This window comes from Acipenser ruthenus, chromosome 24 (assembly GCF_902713425.1).
Source record: "Acipenser ruthenus chromosome 24, fAciRut3.2 maternal haplotype, whole genome shotgun sequence".
NCBI classification, from domain to species: domain Eukaryota; kingdom Metazoa; phylum Chordata; class Actinopteri; order Acipenseriformes; family Acipenseridae; genus Acipenser; species Acipenser ruthenus.
Window position 1 is genome coordinate 24,601,755 of NC_081212.1, and position 22,885 is coordinate 24,624,639.

A 22,885-nucleotide genomic window follows, 5' to 3' on the forward strand; every position below is an offset into this window, starting at 1 on the left:
ATTTGCATATGGCAAAAACAAACGTGCCTTTCAGCAGTTCAGAAAACGATCAGAAAAGACATTTGGTAGCAGGATGAGCCTGTGTGGTGCAGTGAAAATGTCTAAAACACTGGTCAAATAGTTGAACTCCAGCCAAGGAACTACTGTACACTGTGAACCAAGTGTTTAGGAATCAAACATAAATCCTGTGCAACATACAGCTATGACCAAACCTTTTGCATCACCTCGAATTGAGACATTTTATTAAACATCATGTAATCAAAGGAACTACAGAATTATATCACAAAAGTCTACCGGAAGCCATAATAGTAGTGCACAGTATTTAATGTTAGATTTCAAAACGTCACATTCTTCAATTTTTCGTTAACTATATGGGAAACTACAAAGCGGTATGTAATTCAATATGCTAACGTGACATTATTCAGCAGGTTTCATTCGACTTTACGAAGCTAAATTAGTTCATTCTATAGGGTGATGCAAAGCTTTTAACCAATAGCTATAGACTGAGACCACAGCGTTGTAGATTGTAATGACTTTAGACTCACTATAGACTAAGAGCGCAGCGTTGTAGATTGTAATGACTTTAGACTCACATGCCCACTACAATGTGTTTACAATCTGTTCCATTGTATTCATGTTTCATTCTTAAACATTTGGTTGTACAGTATAAAGCTATGTTTACTCTGATGACTTGGTAGAAGTGTAGCTTTAGAAACCAGGGCCAGAAAGCCAGAGCTGCCTGTTATTCAACGCATCCTGCCTCCTGTGCTGCATACATTTACTATGTGAAGGGTTTTGAGACACTTTTGCTATATAAAGTTGAAGTAATATTGATTCCAATTAAAGTTCTTATTTGTGCATTCAAATCGATCCTGTAATACCTACCACTTGTTTTAAACATCACTTAGTCTAATCACGCACACGTATTTTCAATTAAATTTGAATTTAAAGTACATTTCCTGGCCTTTTGTAGTCAAACATTTCATTAGGACATTTAACAGACCATTAGCGAGCTAGTAATAAATACTTAATAGACTGTTAATTGAATGCTATTAGAGACAGTTAATTTAAATGGTTGCCACGTGTTTGTTACTCGATTTTAATTTCAAAAGTGGCAGCTTTGTTCATTTTCAGTGGCATTGCAATTCCAAGGTTACTGTTTAACAGTTCGATAAATTCTCATGATATTGAAACACACGTGTAGAAGTTTCTCTGAATAAAGTTAATGGAATGTGGTGTGGTTTCTTTCAAATGTTATGAAGTAAAAATGTATCAGGCTTGTCTGTTTTTGACAACATTTACCAAGTTCCCTGAGTTAGCCTGAGTTCCTAACCTTAGCCTGAGTTCCTAACCAGTAACAGATCATCGAAAATGCTAAACATGGGTTTATATTGTAGTTTATTTCCAGGTCAGTGTATGTGTTTATCTGCACTTTGGCAGCTCTGTTAACTCAAGGCTTGACTGGAGCAGGGTCTAATAATATGTTGTTGTTAAAGGATGCTAAGGCCTTGTTAAAACAAAGGTTAGACATGGCAAACTATAGAGTGATTGACCATGTTAAACTCCTATTTGGGGCGGAGACTGCACCTTTAATGAACACTTCTTCTTTAAGATAATAAACAGCCATTTCCACTAAAGCTACACACAGTACAAGAGAAGGGTGCAAATGAGCATAATGATCTGCGTACAGCTGATTAAATTAGGCTCGAGCTGGCACGTGGCTTTTACACTGTTCCAGAATCACAGCAATGGGTTTTCAGCGCTGGCAAAGGAATCAGATTTTTAAGCATTGGTTACTTTTCCTTTATTATTATTATTATTTATTTATTTCTTAGCAGACGCCCTTATCCAGGGCGACTTACAATTGTTACAAGATATCACATTATCCAGATATTACATTATTTTTACATACAATTACCCATTTATACAGTTGGGTTTTTACTGGAGCAATCTAGGTAAAGTACCTTGCTCAAGGGTACAACAGCAGTGTCCCCCACTGGGGATTGAACCCACAACCCTCCGGTCAAGAGTCCAAAGCCCTAACCACTACTCCACACTGCTGCCCAAGTCCAGTTTATTCCATAACGAGTGTAGCGATATAGTAGGTTTTTATTTGTGAGTGACTTTTTTTACAGAAGAACATGTTGTTTTATTACAAGCAGACGTTCTTAATAAAAACGAGGTTATGATGTCACCCTCGCTATTCTGTTTTTCATTAGTTAACATCAAAGCGAAAGGCAGACCTGTAAGAATGCTGCTGCTTTGGAAGCATGCCTTACGAATAATGTCCTTTTAATTGTAATGGAAATTATTAATGGAAGCAACAGCAGCCTATTGCTCATGCTAACCGCCCTGCAATTGCAACCGGTTTGGATTACTAACATAAAGGTTACATTAACACCAACTTGTACCCGTTTTCACTGCCTTGTGACTACTATTACTCAGCTTATTAGACCGAAAGTACTGCCAAACCTCTCCACAAACACATGCAATTTATTAGATAGTAGTAATGAAATGCCAAAATACTGCGCATGACATAACCTGTGTATATATCGTACTGCAAAGACACAGGACAAGCCAGCATCCAACCTCAATTACCGATGCACGCAACACACTGCCTCGTAGAACGCCACCTTGCACCGGTTTCTTTAAAGGACTGAAACCACGTGTTCGGTTACAGCCTACTGGTGAGACTGACAGCCGTATTGTCGAATAAAAATGCGCGGACTTGCTCTCGCAACACTACAGATCCAATCATGATAAAGAAAGGGTTGTCCCGAGCAGAAGCAGGCGGGTTTATTGTTTCAAGTCCAGTTTGTCGGCTGCACTGAATAATTTGACAAAAAGTTTGAAGAACTTCATTCCAGCCTCCGCTGTTCTTCCTGGCGAATTCCGCTTCTCATTCTCTCTGTCTGCATCTAGACTTTAGCAATCAGCCGTGCCTACAATGTATGACAGCTCAGCCCTGCTGCCTTTTCTGTTAACTCTTCTGCTATGCATTGGACTGAACCTCATTTCAGGTACTGCGTTACTTTAAAATGTGTATGTTTTTTAAATTTATTTATTTTAAAGTAAGTTATTAGTTACAAAGTAGATTAAATGTTGCACTTGGTTTGCGAACACTTGCTACAAATTTAAAACGTTTCTTTTGCTGCTCATCTTTTAAAAGTACACAGTACGTGACTTAGGTCAAAAGTAGTTCTAAATCAAAGCTGCTGTGCTGTCATTTTAAATTTCAGTATTTGATAATAATATCTATTGAACCTTATTGCAGTGCGTGACACGGTTCCAGTAAACAGGTGTTTTGTATAGCCAACTAATTTAACAAATATACAATTGTATTCTGCTTTTAATGGAAAGGTGCATTGAAAAAAAAAAAAAAAAAGTTTTGTAACCTTTTCTGGCAATTGTTATTGCAGCCTGTTCATACTTTCCATTCATTAGAACTTGGCTACCGAGTCTGAAACTTGAGGTTTGAAAGAATGAGAAATGCTTAAAGCTGCAAAATGTCATTATTGAGGACGTTTTTAGTCAAAGGTCCTGATGTTAAATGCCATACCTTTGCTGTTATCTGTATAATAATGTGCGATATACGTATTGTTTAACTCCAGTCACATTTGATTAGAGTCTAGTCAATGACTGTGGTTGCAGAAGCCATAACAAGGCACATATACAATGTTTAATTTATTCGTTTGGTTCTTGAAAGTAATAGGAAGTTATTTTGATGTCTTCTTCAAATAGCGTACTCTGGTGCCGAGAAAGATCTGGTTGTCCCTACTGAGTTGCTGGAGGACGAGATTCACCTGTTGTGGGAGCGAGACTCGAAGAGTAGACGCCGTGATCAGCGCTCTGTGTTTGAAGCTGACGCTCGCAGATGTAAATCCCAAGGAGACCATGGTGAAAACGTATTCATCCGACTGCCTGCCTTTGGGAGAGAGTTGTATTTGCATCTCAAGAGAGACGTCGGATTCCTGTCCGAGGGCTTCATTATCGAGGAGAGGGGAGATAAAGACCCCGAGGGGCTGGCCCATATTCCAGGCGGTTTGCAGTGCTTCTACTCGGGACACGTTCTGAATTTCAGCAGCTCATTTGCTTCTGTCAGCACTTGCAATGGCCTGGTAAATTCGATGTTTTGTTCTCTGTATTTATTTGTTTGATACGTGGCAACCATGAAATCTGAAAACAGTATAGTTTTAAAATGCTGAAGATCTCTGTTCCCTGATATACATTTTGAATATGATTTGGGGGGGGGGGGGGGGGGGATTGCTAACGTTAAGTGCTAGTATGCAAACTGCTTGCCACTGCCCAAATCTACTTTTTTTGTATACGTAAAGTACACTATATATATATAGCAATTGATGCACAGGTGCATTGCTTCACAGCTCAGTCACCTCTAGTAGCTGCCACTCCCCTTGGCATGTGTAACTGGCAGGTCCAGCATAAGGAGCGGCCACACACGGCGAATGCAATTGGCTGCAGATTAAATGGACTACCCTTGTCAACTACATTTCTTGTAACAGAGTTCTTTAAACTTGGCAGGCTTGCCATTCTAGTTGAGTAGTGTCTGGGATACCTTTGCACCTTCAAGTTGTACCCACTGGTGCTTACTAGTTTTAGTACCATCATACATTTTTCCTATTTATTATTATTATTATTATTATTATTATTATATATATGTCTTTTTTTTATATAAATATCTTTTTTTGGAGTTAGTTAATTCTATTACAAAGAGGAATGTAGGTGTTGAATAGCCAATGCTTCTTTTGCAAGTCATCTACCGTACTGAGGAAGATGAGCTGTGTGCGTGTCTTTTAATCGCTAGCGATTGCATGTTCAAGCAGGCAAGAGGATAGAGTGCCCCCTTTCTGTGATAGCCTGATAGCAGAGATTACATCGAAGGGGAGTCTGCCCAGCAGTCTGTGAACTTGTTGAAAGGGAGGAGCTGCCGCTATTGTAACATGCAGTATTATTATTATTATTACATGCAATGAACCAGCGCATTGGGCAGGACACGGTGCCCATGGCGACCTGACAGCTACCCTCACTTGTGCTTGGGCCAGTGGCTACACAGGGATGGCACAATATATCAGTCAACTTGTATGTGTTGCTTGGATGTGTACCCATCAAGCTTCAGTACTGCCAGTGACACACGTCTATGACACTGTTGCAAGAGGCATTTAGCTGGAAGTCTAAATGAGAAATACAGTAGCTGACCTATTATTCTGACCACCTTTTTAGAGGTGTTTGATAATTTGGTCCGAGACATCCCAAGTGCCCGTGATACTTTGCCCTCACAAACTTGACCCTTTGCAAACAAAGAAGCTCAGAGAGAGGGGAACAGAAGTAGTGTTCTGCCTTTTTTTTTCACAAACTTTAAAAAAAAAAGAGATATCTGCAGCTATGGCTTACTTTTGAAATGAGCGGTCTAAAAGTAGTGTTTGATAAACTAAATATAATAGAGCTGTGTGCATGTGACGTATCAAAACAATGACATATGATCGTTAATAACTGATGTCCTCTGCATGGTTTGAAATGTTGGATGCCTTTAAATAGCTTTGGTGATCTATCAGTAAACCAGATGTTTCATTTTACACACAACGTCAGCAGCAATCCTGATACGGTAATTATATTAATTCCTATTAAATCATAACTTTTACCTTTGCTCATGAAGCAGCCAGGATACTAGCGTGCCATTGGTTCAGACTAGACCATCGTTCTCTTTGATGGATAGTAAAATGCTCTGAAGAAGCCTCTACCAATTCACCATGTGTTGATTGCTGCTCCCACTGAACCACAACAGAGATGAGAAGCATAATGTTGACCTCTTTTTGTTCTGTTCTTCTGGTAATGAAAATGTAACCATGTTAGTCGGAAAGGAAAAAAAAGCATGCAGACCTCTGCAGCTCATACAGTGGCACTTTAAGACACTTATTTGTGCAGTAAAATCTCTCAGCTGTTCTTGGCTCGCGTTCAATTCAAACGGAAACCTCAGATCTCCGCCTGGTGGAGGCACTCTCATTGTAGAAGTGTCAGCTGGCTCCTTCAGCTCAGACGGATTGGTTCGAATTGCAATTCAGAGATAGCTAATGGAATTATGCTTTTTCAAGGCTGTTGAATGTGATCTTTTTACATGGGCTAGAATTGTAATTCAGGAATGATCCCTTCTGTGCCCCGAGAGCCTGGAACACCAGCAGACAAGCCTGCAATGCTGCAGAGCTCTCCTTTCACAGACGCTGAGGCACTTGATATGAACTGTATGCAAAGCAGCAGCACTTAGCCAACATTCAGTTAGGACAACAAAAACAACCGTGGAGAGGACGTTATGGTGTAACTGCATGTCATCGCTGTATTTGCTGTGCAGTCAATTTCATATCCTTGTATCAAACAGCGCAGGTTAGCACAGTTTGAACAGCAGTTATGTCTGCTGTGTTGCTGTTGGTCATTTGTCCCAGTTGAATGTGCTTTCTCTGCAGTTTAACTCTGGTGCACTGAAGCACCTGCCAGGGTGTTTTGAGGAACAGCTGCACTTTTATCGGGGGTGTTTTGACATGGTGTAACATGCAGGAATGTCTGGTGGGGCACATTTAAAACATGGCAAAAAAAAGCTACTTGTATTTGATAAAATCATGGTGGAGAATCAAATAAATAACCATTTAAGAGATGTGTTTTTACTTGGCCATGATTGAACTCAAACGGATAAAAGCACCCTATCCCAAATTATCTAATGTTACTTGGCGAGAAAACAGGGATATACCTTTGCCAAGCTTTATAATTGCTCCTTGCATAATGGAAACACACTTAATAAAACATAGATCAAATGTGACAGCATCCACAGTGCAGGTATTATCCAGAACCTTGCCTTGAGCCATACCTGTTTGGAGAAGTGAAAGATGCTTGGCTGTATTAGCACTCTCTGTGGTAGGCATGCTGAAAAAGCCTTGGCAGAAGACATTTTGCTGACAATATATTTTTTTTCCTTCCCCTGGCCATTCTGTGTGTGCTGTTTATTTAAGCTTTCTTTACAAACGTAGCGCAGCGAGCCCTGTCTTTTGTACTGTGCACGGAGTGCGATCATGAACAGAACACTTCAGTGTGGGAGGTTAGATTTGGCAGTCGAATGGGGATGGTTGAGTTCAGAAATATTAAACCCAGATCAATTTCACACACAGTGCAAAAAAAGCTGATATAAGAAAAACAGCATGAAAGATAACCTAGAGTGTACAAAAGAACAGCAATGTTGAAAATTTAGTATTGATAATTAAAACATCTATGTGAATCTTCTTTCATTAAACATTTAGTAAACCCTGAAATGTTCAGGTTTTAACACTTCTGCAGCCTTCGTTTTTAGTCTGCCTGTCCTACTCTACAGTATGCGATCATGAAGACCGCTGGTCGATGTGTGTCCACAGTAGCAGAGCAGTACTGACCCTTTGTCAGCAGGGTGATACATGTCAGACCTATGCCATGTAACCAGATCTATCACAACTCCCAGTAAGCAACTGTTATATACCATGCGATTGCCTTTTTTTATATTCTTAGCGAGAAGTGTTTTAGATTTGTCAGATGGCTGTTTGTTGTTTTTCTTTTGATAAGACATTCCATATATTGCGTTTCCACTGGATAATCACTTTTCACTTTGACATGAACAGTACTGTACCAATCTGCTAATACACAGTTACACTGTTTAGGTAGTAACCAGGCATATGCTTAATGTACATTAACCTTAGTTTACCATGCTGTACCATACTATACTGTACTATACCATGCCTTGCTTGCTTGATGTTTACCATGCTGTCTTTACTATATAATTTTTCCATAAATTCTATAAGGGTTAAGTTAAGGCAACAGTGTTTAGTGACCAGGCTACGGTAATAGGAACCTCCTGCCTCCTATTTCACATTGATACCCACTACATTTATAGCCATGTCTTTACAGACGACTGCATCCAAGAGCTTTGCTTTGTCCAAACAACAATGGCATCGTGGCCAGGAGCTATCGGGGCTTTTTAAAGCCTGTGTTGCTTTTTATCTATCAAAAGTAATGGCCGATTCTTTTGTTTTGCTTGCTACCTGCTTTGGCAATTATTTGAGGGGGAAGTGATGGGGAGGGGAGGGAAGTCAACATTGCCCCATGTAAAATTGATCTCTATTTGTAAAGCGTTTTCAAAGAAGCTCTATGAACACAAACGGTGGGATGCCAAGCTTGTTAATAAAAGCATAAATTATCATTCTCAAAGTTTGTGTTTGTTTTGGTTCTTTTGTCTCTCTTTTTCTTTCTTTCTCTCTCTCTCCTTTTTTTAATTGCTGCAATACAGATAGAAACACCATTGTTTAAATTCAATCCTAATTACCAAGTGATAACACCTTAATTTAAGCATTTCTCTAAATGTGTAATCTATAAATGTGTTATTGTCAGTTATCAATGATTACAGACAGTTTCAATTTTTTTAAATTACAGACTGGTTTTATCCAAATTGGAGATGAGAGGATGCTTATTGAACCAGTAAACAACACTCTGAGTGAATTCAGTGGGATGGAGCACAATGTTTTCAGACAGAAGAGATCTCCACGATCTAACCAGCAGAATTACAAAGCACACCAGGAGTCCTGCAAAACAGTAGCAGGTAAGGGCCAGGAGCATCTCATTACCATCGGATGCAGAGCATGCAAGGAAATAAGGGGTGGATCATAAGGCCAGCCAGATGAATATTGATGGCCCTACCCTGAATATACATGCCAGACATTAATGTTCACCTACTAATTTATTCTCTTTACCCACTCATAGTGTACCCACTCCTTCTTGGTTGGTCGTTTTAATTAAGTGTTTTTATTTTATTTGACATTTTTAAATGTACTAGTCCCCTGAAACATGATTTTTTTTTAAAGTGAGACAAAGCCAGGTTTTGAAGGTGAAGAGGTGTCTGATTTAATGCTGTGTACCGAACTTAAAACAACAATGGATCCCTCCACTGCACTGTAGACACTTGTTAGGAATTTCCATGCATGATCTCAGTCACTTATTGCTACTGTTCTCATTCATAACCACCCCCCTCTGGATTGTCTAACAATCGCAGAGCACCATAGTTAATAAATCATCACTGTTTCAGGGCAGCATTTAGTAGTATTGCTAATCCTTTGATGTTTTAAGTGTGCGAGTCTGCTAAAAGGGTCTCTGAGGAGACGCAGCTGTTCCTCAGTTTTTATGTGCAGCCCAGTCAGTAAGCTCCTGTTGGAACCTGCAGCAGCTCTGCTCTAAATGTGCATTATCAGACAAAAGTACCTCTCCACTTCTGTTTTACATTAAAATGTTTTACGTATTTTCTAGCCCTGTGGCATTCTTTGCCAAGTTTCCGGAATTCTGAAGCGAGAGATTTTTATTTTAAGGCAGACCTCCCATCTCTTTATAGAGGGTCAGGATAGTCGGATCTCAGTTGCAGCAGGGGGAAAGTTAGGACCTCACTGCACAGGTGTCTGGTGGCATCAGTGACATCAGTGATAGCTGTTAAGTTTTACAGGTCATGCATCTACAGGGCATCAATTCAATACAGAAAATGCATGAAAACTACAAGAATTCTGGATCTAGATGTTTCGATTGCAGCTGGTCTTTCAAATAATAACTTTTGAAAACGGAAAGCCAAAAAGAACATGTAATTTAACTTTGGGCATACAAGTCTCCCAGCTGTAGCACTGAGAATCAGTAAGACCTAATTTGAAGAAGTTGTGCCTTAAGCAGAGTTGTTTTGCATTGAGAATGCATCTGTTTTAAACCACTGTGGGATCCGTTAACTTTTAGCTGGGGGAAAGAGTTTTGTGAAATTATAGAAATTCAAACTGGACACAAGACTAGATACACATCAATTATTTTGATTCATACATCAACGATGAATCGAAATCAAAAGAGATCAGTCCGGAAAAGAGCACAACCTGTGTAAATGAATAGACTCCATATCATCTGGGAGTAAAGCCTGAACTTGCATACCAATTGAAACCTCTTTTATTTTTTTTGTAAAACGGGTGGCTCAAGACATTTAAGCTCCCTTTTATGGCAGTCTTATAGACTAATGTAGTTACGTTTGTTTCACTTCAGCCCAGCTGTACTGGTCTAAGTTCTTAAATTCTGGACAACAAAAAAGCACCAGGTGTTAGAACTATTCACCACTTACCAGCACCTGGAGCAGGGATGGCAGTACTAGGTGCCAGATATGGAAATTCTTTCCTCTGGACTCATGTCTGCTTGTGACTGAAGTTAGGCCTGCCAGACCCCCTTTCCCCTGTGACCGTTAAAAGGCTTCAATAAGAGGAGAGAGTTTTAGTTTTTCCCTTAACCGTGCCGTCCCTCAAGGCTTAAGATACTGACTGAAACAGATTTTTTATCCATTAAACTACTTCACAGCGTTCACTATTTTATCCCAGCCGACTCGAAACACACTTTGTACAGCTGCAGATTCTGGATGTATACAATTATATCATGTTACATATCTAAAAAAAAATAAAAAATGAAAGAGTTGAATACCGTTGAAGGATGCAAGAGTGTGGGCACATTTGTAGTTTCTCACCACAAAAAAAAGTGTATTTGGAGAAATTATTTCCTTGAACTGAATAAGGGTGGGCTGTTATCAATTTAAGCAGTTAAGGGACTATTTTAAAAGACAGGCTGTTTCCGTCTGCCTAATAGTCACGGTGGACCTAGACTAGATTCAAATTCCAGTATCTGTTATGTTTGGGGATTACCTAAAGCTCTCTGTAGGAGAGATGGATGCTGGCATCCTTGCATCTTGACAGAAGAAATACAGAAAATGAAGGAAAACTAGAAATAGGAGGTCATTTACAATTTTGTTACATTTTCAGATCATGCAATTATTTTACACCACCTTGGGATCAATTTAGTTAACTTTTATTTGTGAGAGAGAGTTTTCTGAGAAAACCGAGCACAGGAATAGAGAAAATATCTTGATTAAATTTACACATTCTGATTTACACATCAATGATGAATCAAAATTATCCCTAAACCCCTAAACATTTATCCCTAAACCCCTTTTTTCAGCTCAAGGTTGGACCCTGAGGGCTTTTGCATGCTGGCAAAATGTTGTTCCAAATTGCCTAGAAAACTTGGTGCATGGCAGATGTGTGTATGATCTGGTATCAAAAATCTGACAAGCAGCCCCATGGAAAAGTTATAGGGTGCAAAGAGTTAGAATCACAGAAGAAAGGAAGTGGGAGTGAACATTATTCAGTGGAAACAAATTGACATGCGGGCTCGCTCCCTGCCCCTGTACTCCGTAAATCAAAGAAGGAGCTCTCCTCCTGAGGCCTGACTGTGACAGCTGGGATAGGCCAGCCAGGGACCTGCGTTCATGTGGCAGACGTGGTGAAGAGCCTTGTTTTCTTAAGCTCCAGCATTCGATCGCTTTCCTCTGGAATTAAAGGATTTCAAAATATCGTTCTTAAAATTAAAAAAAATAGAACTTACACTTACAGAAAAGATGAATTCATTTTCAGCCAGACGTCCTGATTAAAAAGCAGGCTTCATTGTGGTTTCGTACAAAATCAATGGGAATTCCAAAAATGTTGGAACTTGTTTAACTACAACAAACCTGCTTCCAGTTCTTAACTGCTCATTCATTCGAGAGTGTCCTGCTATCCGGGCTCGTTCTTTTTATTACAGTAGCACTTTGCAGGATATGAAACCCTTTTCTTAAAGTATGTCAAATGAAGGAAGTGGAGACCTCAATCCAAATTAGGGTGGGACATTCTGTGCTATCAGTAGGCTCTTAGGTTTTGAATATAATACAGATTAGTTGTTTAGCTGAAGATATAGAGACAATGTGCCTGGTGGAGCATAGGTGCTTACTTTCAAAAAGAGCCATGGGCCACTGGACAGGGGAAGTAAAGTTTCTTACTGAGGTTACAATGGTATCGGCTCCATTACCCAGGTCACTTTTCAGCAAATTCCACATGATCGTTAAAGTATGTAAAATACAAGTGGACCTCAGTTCTGCGTCTCGTAACACAGTGCTGGTACGTGGGAAGGTGGAGTAGGTCCAAATGATCTCTTAACTGTATTTAACTTCATCCCTGGACTCTGCACTGTCGCCAGGGTACTTACTTACTTACTCAGGATCATGCTTGGTTAGTTCTGTAGTAGGGAAGTAGGAACAATTTCCCCTTGTTTAGCCTTATTTTTCCATTTTTGTCCAATATGGCCAAGGGTTTATGAAAGTCAGGGAGGAAAGTAGCTTGCAGTTATTAATAACCATTAATTCTTTAATGTATAGAAAATGGGAAATGCTACCACAGCGATGAGTATCTAAAATGCTGATTAACCTGCTTAGTCAGGCTGAAGTACAGCACTTGGCCAGATCACTATCGCTGGTTTTGTCTGGGAAGTAAATAAAAAAGTTAATATAATAGTAATCCTGTCCCTTCAGGGCAGCTTAATATCGCTTGTGTTGTTAAGACTTTGCCTTTAATGGCAAAGGCAGATCATGGTGTCTTTGCGTTCTCGTGTTTTTTTTTTTTCTAGTTTATTATTCTTCTATAATAAAGAGCAATGCTGCTTTGATCTTTGGAGTGCCCCTTACTAAACACTCTTATTCTATTTGGTTTCAAGTCAGTTGTCTATGAGCCCGTTTTCAAAGTAGCTGGTTGGTGGATGTGGACGCAGTGTTTCCCAGGCAGGAAAACCTACAGATCTAATCAAAGTCTAGACTGTGCAGTGGTCACGAGGTCCACATCATGCAGCCCTGCCATTCTGGCTCCTGGAGTTGTGGAGGTCATTTGGTTCCAGCAAATGTTAATGACCTGGAATAGTCTTCATAACTTAGTGAAAGTATCTATACACGCACCCCGCACCAGGGTGAAATTGCCTCAGAGTGGCAATTATACAAGGACCACATAATGGGAAGCAATTACTTGAAAATGGTACTCATTTTTAAATAATCATAAAACCGTGCAACCAGTTTTGCTAAAAACAACAAAAGAAACTGCTGATATTTCAAATAATTTTACTCTGAGATCCCAGAACATTAGGTTTAAAGCTGTATGGATGCTGGCACAATCTCAATGCGACGTGCTGTTTTGCTGGTTAACACAGTGTGAATTGGTGACAGCAGGGGAGGATTTCAAGGCCTTAGTCGAGGCGAATGCTATCGGCCCAACTACACTGCAGGGATATAAACACATTTGTATGTTAAAGTAATTTTATACTTGTATAAAAAATAAATGTACACGTGCACACACAAACAAACCATTATATAGTAGAATTATTAGACTGTTCTCCTTTTGTTTTAATATTTCGTCCTGACCAGCAGTTCTTCAGTCTTGTATCTCTCCAAGATGGTTTCACAAGAGGATGATGGGAAATGTAGTTCTGAGAGGTCCATGCAGGTACATGTAAAGCCATTTGAGGCAGGAAATGCAATTTTAAAAGTTTAAAAAAAGTGGTCAAAATGTAAAACAAAAATATCGACCTAATAATAAGGAATAGTACATTTCCTTGGTAGTCTGTGATTTAGTGAATCCAGCTTATTAATATTCCTATGCACATGGGCAAGTGCCTCCGTCATTTTCCATGGCTGGCTACAGCCCTGGCAGCTTTAGAACCACTAAGAACACTGTGTCCATAAAGACCAGCTCAATGGGAAGACCACACTCTCTGTCCATTTCAGTCTAATGATCATATAGTAGACACTTTTTTTCTATTAAGATCTTTTTACCCAGTCTCTTCTAGAGATTCCATTGTATTTTATCTAGGCTATTTGAAGTTTGAGACAATGCAAATGGTCATCTTGTGGGGGCATCCCAGCGTGCAAAACAAGTGTGGGTATAAAATAAATAGCAAAAGCATTGAACGAAGAAAATAAATGCATATTGTATGGATGCTCTGTCATTGTTCATTGGAGGCGGGGTAGCTAGATAGGTAGTTGCTTAAAGAGGCTACACAATTAACCAAAACTAAACTGCATGTATTGCAGGAAAGAAGCACAAGAAGTCCAGATCCACAGAGGATGGGAGGGGCAGAAGGAATGCCATCCCGTTACACAACGAGTACACCGTGGAGACGTTGGTCGTGGCTGACTCGGACATGGTGCAGTACCATGGAGCTGAGGCTGCACAGAGATTCATTCTCACTGTCATGAACATGGTGAGGGACACTGTTAGCCCAGACCACTAGAATAGGAGTGTATTTGCATAGCTACTATAAGAATGACCTGACCCGTTTTCATTCAATGAATAAATTGGATGTTCTATTTTATTTTTATCATTTCTATCTTTATACAGTGTATAGAGTAAGGCATTAGTGTTGACCTTTCAAAAATATTAATTCAATAACCTTGACTTGGTTTCTTTGCCAAGTTTGAAATAATGACAGGGGTTGACTTTGGTGAATCAATCATTCTCCCCTAACCTTGATACAGCATTGTATTATAATGAATTGCTTGAACGTACTGAAAAAGCGTGCCTTATATTTAATAGCTAGGCTAAGCCTTGCTTAGATTCAGACATCATGGACAGTGTTAAATGCTGACTGCTTTGTCTAAAAGGATAGAAGTCATGGTAACTTGTGCTCAGCTGATTAGGAATCCAGTGTTTCTCTTGGCCAGCTGTGGGACCTTGAGGGTTGGCTAGTATGAGAAACCATGCTGATTTTTCACACCCCAGTTCCTCATTACTGTGCACTAAGCGTGCCAACTGATTAAAAGTATTTAGGGCTGTGGCTGTAAAAAATAATTTGGCTTCAGGAAAGCCTAAGAAGAGCTGAGGAGATGTTAGGGAGTGTGAAGCTGGCAAGTTGGTTTTGGCATCTAGCCCCCGATTTAATTCTGCACTGCTAGTTATAGGGAGCATGCAATTGAGAGGATTCAGTAAAGTGCAGCGACACCAGAATTAATGAGATTTTTATTGACTACGTCTAGTTTTTCCATTTTCACTGATGGTTTGTTGTTTGAGCTCTGTATTGTTTCAGTCTGTGTGCCATCTTAAAATAAACCAAAAATAAGAAAAAAGAAAAAGAAAAAAGAAAACCAACTTTAAACAAACAATAGCAGCTAAATTATAAAGCCGAAAGGCATTCCCAGCTAACCTGAAAGTACTGACAGCTGGTTGGCTGTTCTCCCTGGATATGATGTCTGGTCCGAGGGACAGTACCCTGAGGTAAGCAACCCTCCAAGTGTGCCTGACTGCATTGCTGGCTCCATGGGTATAGGGAGCTTCGGCATGTTTAAACATCAACACTGCCAGTTCCCAGCTGTTCCCAAAAATGGCAGCAAAACCCGTGGCAGTGCTGCATCTTGTTAAGAGCCTCAGAATTGAAATGTCTGTCCAAGCTCACTTTTGTTTCAATAGGAAACCACAGTAGTAAAACGACAGTTGAAGGAAACAGAGAGAAGTAAGGGGTGTATTATAAAACTGTTGTGTAAGGATTTGACAGTTTAGGTATAACACAGATAATAAATATAGTAAAAGGATTATGATTATTGTGCATGAATTTCTTGGATACAGAATGAAGTGTTATGTTTCACAAATCTTAGGTTTTCAACACTAAATCCCCTCAGATTTGAACTGTAAATCTCATGAACAATACAAGATGTTTAAAGGGATTATGCTATCTAACTGGTTTCTATTTTAAACTTTTGAATCTCTTTTATCATTTAGTACTTTCATCTATTAAAGACTTCATGCAAATCTTTGAAATATCCAACCAGATGCTTCTGTGGTTTCCAATCAGGTGCCAAACGACAGATCCAAAGGCTCTTTGGGGTTTTTGTAATGCTTTGATTTGTAATACAATACATACAATGCAGGCTTTTTAAAGATCACTTGCTTCGTTTCTTATACTGGTAGTATGCATTTAAGGAAACAGTTGTGCTGCAGGGTTGGCATTGACGTTAATGCTATGTTTCTGTAACAGGCTTTGGTTGGTTTCTGCAGGTGTACAACATGTTCCATCATCAGAGTCTGGGTGTCCGAGTTAACATCCGAGTGACCAAGCTGATCCTGCTTCGCAAGCGCCCTGTAAGTTCAGACCTACGCCTTCAGTCAGTTACGAGGCAAAGAGACATCGGCTTTGTACCAGCGTCTGTTTTATATACTACAAAAATACATTTACTAAGGATAGCTTTTAAGAGCGTACACTTCCTCGCTTTGCTAATGTTCTGCTCTGCATGAAGTTATAGTCTCATGGAATGATGGGCATCCCTGGTCCCTGAGGATGGTTCTATACCTGGTTTACCTGTTTCGGGTTTGATTGGTTCAAATAAACAAACCATTCGGAACATGGTTTGAAAAAAGACCTGATCTACAAGGGCCAGAGTTTTCTATACTTGGACTCGGGATGGTCAGCATTGTTTTGTAACTGTAACTTTACAGATTTATATTAAACTGCATCATGTGTTTGGAATAGCATTTCCTGTTTGGCACGCAAGCCATTTGAAACCTTTCCAAAGCTTTTGTTTGATTGTTTTAAATTATAATTTCTCAGCCCTGTGTTTTTCTGCTACTGCCAGGTGATGGTGATTGCATCTCGGTGGGTTAATAAATGAATAAAAGCCTTCCAATAAATACACAAAAAATACTTGGGCATTATAAAAAAAAAAATAAAAAAAACCAAACACTTCATGAGCGACTGACAGAGTTTTACAGGAAAAGGCTTGATCACTGCTAACAACTCCTCATTTACTGAGTAAAGTGAGGAAGACAAAATGGCGGGAGGGGGGGGCACTTTTTTCTTTTTCAATTTAGTTTCCCACATAACTGTGTCTTACAAAACTTCTAGTCTTGCATCTGAGGCACGTCCGAACATTGTGTCTGCTTACTCTCACTCAGCGTACTTGTGGGTGTCTCCGGCACGTCTCCCTATACACGTCATGGTGATCCCCATCTAAATTGCAGAGTTAAATTTCCTTTTCTCAACAGATAAAGCTCCTGTCTTTTCTATTCTCTATGGACCCAATTCCTTCCTGCCTCAATCTACAGCTCCTGGGGATTGCAAAGTGGTTTCTGCACAGCTGCTGCAAAACACTTTTGATCTATTTCATTTAATGTTTTGTGGCACGACTTTGTAGGGATTGTTATCCTTACAGATGCATTGTTTTTTTAAATGGTATCCACATGGTGAAAGTGCATAGCTTGGGAAGATTAATATTTGTTTGCTCTTTTAAGGTGGCTTTTAGCTTTTAATTTTCCAAAGTCAAGTCATTTATTCAGGCTTAAGCATTACATTTCTGAACAGCGAAACCTACGCTGAAATAATCAGTATTTTATCAAAGGCCGTGCTTTTAGGTAGCTTGGTCAACAATATAATAATAACAAAGAATAATAAGTTTTTTATCGTTGCATAAAACAGTTTTGAGCATTTTTCTTAAGCCTGAAGGTTGAAATTAATTGTTCCACAGGCGAAGCTGAAAATTGGGCACCATGGGGAGAGGTCCTTGGAGAGCTTTTGTCACTGGCAGTACGAGGAGTATGGGGGCGCCCGTTACCTGGGTAACAACCATGTACCTGGTGGAAAGGACGACATTCCTCCTGTGGACACTGCTGTGTTTGTTACCAGGTACTTCAATGGCTTTCTCCATTCTGTTTGTGAACTCTAGCTGAGGTGGCATTCGCTTGCAGTTTGTCAGCACTCCTCGATTTCGTATTAAAAAAGGAACTTGTCACCTTTCACTTGAAGGGTTTTTTTTTTTTTTTTTTGCAAGAGATCATGCAGATTTTTTTACATGCTTAATACCGTTGGACCTTAATTACCTTCCCATTTCTTTATCGACGGGAGGCTTTGTATTCAATCACTCTGGGGGATTATTACTGGCACAAAATAATGCATTTCTAATTTTGGATTAGGTATTATTACCTGATATAATTTTCTGGGAAAAAGGCTTCCTTTTGTTTCAATTAATCGCCATGCAGCTTGTCAGATGCTATCCATTTTATAAGGTTCCAAAGAAAAAAAGATCCTGAAAAACACTCGGACAAAGGAGCCTTTTGTTCAGTCATAGTTTATGTTAAATATGATCTCTGAGTACCTATAAGGCCTCTCTATTACGAAGTTATATGGGTTTTGAACATCTGTCTTACACGTTTAATGCAGAGATCACTTTGAATGACAAGTGTGTATACTATAGAAATTAATATTTGGCAAGGCACACTGTGCTTTCATTTCTGAAAGAGGCAATGGGGAAAAGTAAAGAAAAAAAAAAAAAAAACCAAAAACTCCAGGTCATTACAAGGGCTCACACACATTTAACGGTTTGTGCTCGGTAAAAATAAAGAAAAGCTTATGAAGATAAAACATTTTTTGATATTGTAATTCTCCTTAGAATTCACGGAAGGACAGTACAATTGGATGTGAAGCTCCTCAACTGAGTATGCATTGCCTCAGTGAGGTGCTACAAATTTATAGCACAATGACATTAGGTACAACAATACATTTTTTTCATGCACTGAAAATAATTCAAAACCGCATTCGCTCTCTGTTACAAAGCGTATTTCTTTAACAGTCCTGAGTGGAGAACCTGTATCATTTTCCTGTGATAATAGAGTTCTGTCGTCTTTTAAACAAACTGTCTTCACTGGCTGTAAATATACTTCACAACTTGTCAGCAGTCAGTCTTGTCTGAGGTGTAATTATTTTAGACTGTTTGACTCGGGTCTCATGAGCCTTGTCATATGTTTTCAGATTTTAGTGCTAACCAGAATGAATTCTGCACCCCAGGCCAGGAGATTATCAGCAGTGTTTTTAGAGTGAGGCATCCGTTTTCCACACGCCCAGCTGTGCGTCAAACTCACTTTTATGTGAAGAGTATTTCATTGAAGAAATCAAAAACATACATCTAGAATGCTTTTAGGATTTCAGATCAACCCTACAATGCTGTTATCGGACACCTAAATGAGTCTATCATATACAGTGCTACAATTCGAGAACATTCAAGTTACAAACTAGTATGCTATAATCTTAAACGGAGGGAACGTGAAGCCACTTTGTGGTTTGGAACTTGGTTTCAGGCCACTGCACGGCACACCAAAGGAGATTTGATACAGCAAAGTTGCCTCAAACTAGGTCCTCTCCTGGAACCAGGTTTCATCCACTGTTCCTGAAAAAGTGGCGTTGTGTTCCCTCGGCTTTACACATCTGTTTTGTGTACAATATTGTAGTTCCCATGCTAGTCCCTGTTGGTGGAAGTGGTTTCTATTACATGTGTGAAGCAGGACTAGACTCTTTCTGTTAATCTCACCTGGCAGAGCTGCTGCTGGATTCTCATTTAACAAATTGCCTTTGCAAATTAGAGGGTTTCTGGCAGGATTGTGTTCCAAGAATTATCACAACAAGCGATCGGTACACATCCAGACTAAACTATCCTCCTGTCATTTTCTGGATTTTGATGTTTGGGTCTGACAAGTTCAAAGGAAGTTCTTGTGAGATCCCAAAGTGACCTTTGGAACTGGGCAAGTTAACCATTTCTGATGGGTAAACGGAGTTACATCCACAAGGAGAGACAAATCTCTGTAGCTAAAACACACATCCACCCCATCACCTACTGCACCTGCAAGACTATAGTTAATTCTTTCTTTGCATCATCAGGACCGATCAATGAGAAACATTTTGTGGTCCCATTTAAAGCACTGATTTGAAAAGGGAATCTAAAGAGAAATATAAAGAAGTTCAGTGCTTTTGCTTTGATACCTTTTATGTTAGCTGTTAAATAATGTCTCTACAAAGGCATAAAGTAGTTGTTAGCCATGGTAAACCAACCATACATACCTCGCTTAATTATTGATATTTGTATAGACGGGACTGGTCACACACTCAAAAAAACTCTTCTATACTGTTTAAGACATGACCACTGATGCTCTGCAGCAACCTCTTCATACATTTTATTTACTTCAAAACATTTTTATTCAAACAAAAAAATGCAAAAACACCTAGTGTATCTTTGTAGGGTGTAACTGAATAAGTTTGTGTGGCTCTGGTGCTCGTTGTAACAAAGGTCACTTTATGAAACTGAAACAGAGTCGGTACTATTTCTTGGCATGTTGCACATTCCTTACATGGTTTTAGTTTATGTCCAGATGTTGAGAAACAGCTGTTCACACCTTACCTACTTGGCTAGATTTTTTTTAAATGAACATTTCTGTCATATTGGAACTAAATGTTTTGGTTCTCTAATTCCAAGGTACGCCCGAAATGACAAAAAAGCGAATTCAAACAAAAAAATGAAATTTGTTGGAACTTCTAGATTCTTCTTACCTCTCATTAGCATAACAACGTGCAGATCCCGTATCATTTTTTTTGATGGTTTAGGTTTCCAGGCTTTAGTGAAGTCCATTAATCCTGCCACCACAGTATAGATTTACTTCCAGTACAGCAGGACTAAAGTCCTAATACGGTATGCAGCAATGTAAATGCAAAGGAGTCATAATACATTGATGCACAGGAAGTGAATGTATAGTGTGGTGGCAGCATGAGCTTTAAGTTGAAAATAAAGCCTTGACGATAAGGGGCATGCAAGAAAGATGTTAATGAGAGGCCTGAACAAAATGTTGTTTTATAAATATGTAAAGTGCTGCCAAAGAAGTGATGCTTGGTATAATCGTGCAGAGAATTACAGATCTATTACTGCTGTATACATCTTATATTTATACTTGCCTGTATGTAACACAAGTTTTTGATGGTGTAGTGTTTTTCACATCTAGGAACACTGGATGAAATAAAAAAAAAAAAATCCTTTGTGTACAAAGAATATTGAACTCCCCTTTAGAGATGTGCTAGTGTTGTTTACACTAACGTCTCCTTTGAGGGTTCCTGGTTGGCATTTTGATACTGCTGTATTTGGTTATGTTTACAACACCAACAGCTCAACCTTTAATTGCTTCCACAGAGACACTGGAGGATATGAAAATGTAACTTGAATCCATTTCTCTGTTTGTATATCATAATAAACAGATTAAGGCACACTGGAAGAATGTATTCCAGCTCGGGGGGGTTATTTTGTGTAAATTAACAGGAAAGCAGAGGCGATTTCCAACTTCACATTTTTCTGAGTTGAGTCCCCTGGGACCGAACCCTGCCGCAGAAGGCTTGACTATTGGTTTGGCCCGCTGGTGTGAGGGGAAAACCATTGGTTAACAACTGCCTGTTTATTTAGCAGAGCACCTGCCAACTTTTTATTCTTTTTTGCGTAAAATCTCTTCTGAAGCCCAACTGGGAGTAAATTGCAAGTGGGCAAGCCAGTAAAGTCCCAGGGAGAGCAAGTGAATGACTGCCTAACCTTTTGGTTTCTCTTAATATTACAGTACTATACTAATTAGCTATGGATACAGTACCACTTTTTTATCACTAGTTATTTAGAACAATGTACTCCTTTGAGAATCTGGACTAGGACTGGTTTTTGGCGTTAAGGTTAACTTGGATTTACTGTGATCTCTGGGTAAGTAACAGATGTACCCTGATTACAATTTGAATAATAATACAGGCTGATTTGTACGTCATGTGCTTCATGCTTAGTTCTCTTTATCTAACCTGTGTGTGTATTTTGATTTTTAGGACAGATTTCTGTGTCCATAAAGATGAACCCTGTGATACAGTGGGTAAGTAAATATTTCAGCATTGCTGTACGTTCAGTTCAGTGGAAGGTGTCACAGCTGATTTAATGTGAAAAATTAAACACTGCTTTGTTTTGTATAAATTGCAGGCAATTCCATGAACCTGAATACATGATAAATCATTCATATTCTGAGATAATGTTTATTACAAGTCTGCAGAGTGTGAGCTTCACTGCTCAATAATGCATTAGTGTAACTGCACTACAGTATACAACACTGCCTGTCATAAAATGTGTGTTGTACTTAATATAACCTTAATATAATCCATTGCGATTCAAATCAAACCTGAACAACCATAGCATCTGTATGGTTCTCAGTTACAGGTATAGGGATGGGAATGGAGGACTGTTTGACATTCTGGAAAGCTCAGCATGTTTTATAGATGTTTATGGACCCTGCTGTTCTGTGGCACAAGATTTCATCTGCAGCACCTGGTTGTCCATGGAGGTCACTCGTCTTACTAACCAGGCCCAATCTTTAACTTCTGAAATTGAAATTAGACTCCCGATAGTTAAGACTGTGTATTTTTTTTTCGTGGATTTCCGTGAAATGTACCCATTGCTGTGTAATATGTAGTTCACCTTGAAAATTCCCATTTCTGAAAGAATAAAGATGCATATTTTTTTATCCCTTAAAAATAAATACAGCATACGTGTGCCTTGTTGACGCACTGCTGTAGGACTGCATTTAGAAACCTGGCAGTCGGTTTAGCTTGCTTCTGGTAATTGAACACACTGCATAGAACTGCACAATTTCTTTAAAATGCCTTCAACGAAAAAGACACCCGCTGCTTCAAAGATCAGAAATATAGGAGGCTGTGTGGTCCAGTGGTTAAAGAAAAGGGCTTGTAACCAGGAGGTCCCCGGTTCAAATCCCACCTCAGCCACTGACTCTTTGTGTGACCCTGAGCAAGTCACTTAACCTCCTTGTGCTCCGTCTTTCGGGTGAGACGTAATTGTAAGTGACTCTGCAGCTGATACATAGTTCACACACCCTAGTCTCTGTAAGTCGCCTTGGATAAAGGCGTCTGCTAAATAAACAAATAATTAATTTAATATTCCTGCTAAAGATCGCTCAGTCCAGTACAAGAAGGAAACATTTCACGTGTCTGTTGCTATTTTGATCATTTATTTATGTTTTAAATTTGTTTGATTAATTCACTAATGGTAAAAGTAGAACGTCTTTAAAAGGTGGACATAAACAGCAAAATATTCTACAATTTAGCATTTACTGTTTTTCAGCTATATAATAACGCTAGAGAAAATGATCAATTTTGAATATGACATTTG

At 39.2% G+C, this 22,885-nt stretch overlaps 1 protein-coding gene across 2 annotated transcripts in view; it reads left to right on the forward strand.

Annotated features, from left to right (window-relative positions):
- The first annotated feature begins 2,788 nt into the window (after positions 1–2,788).
- LOC117429193 (A disintegrin and metalloproteinase with thrombospondin motifs 17-like) overlaps positions 2,789–22,885 on the forward strand; it is an 84,640-nt gene continuing 64,543 nt past the window's right edge. For both annotated transcript variants that reach the window (XM_058998901.1, XM_058998902.1), the window contains exons 1-7: positions 2,789–3,020; positions 3,742–4,118; positions 8,458–8,623; positions 13,973–14,142; positions 15,930–16,013; positions 17,393–17,550; positions 21,538–21,581. In XM_058998901.1, the coding sequence (XP_058854884.1) occupies positions 2,948–3,020; positions 3,742–4,118; positions 8,458–8,623; positions 13,973–14,142; positions 15,930–16,013; positions 17,393–17,550; positions 21,538–21,581 (1,072 nt within the window). In that variant the 5' untranslated portion in view covers positions 2,789–2,947. The remainder of the gene's footprint in view (positions 3,021–3,741; positions 4,119–8,457; positions 8,624–13,972; positions 14,143–15,929; positions 16,014–17,392; positions 17,551–21,537; positions 21,582–22,885) is intronic.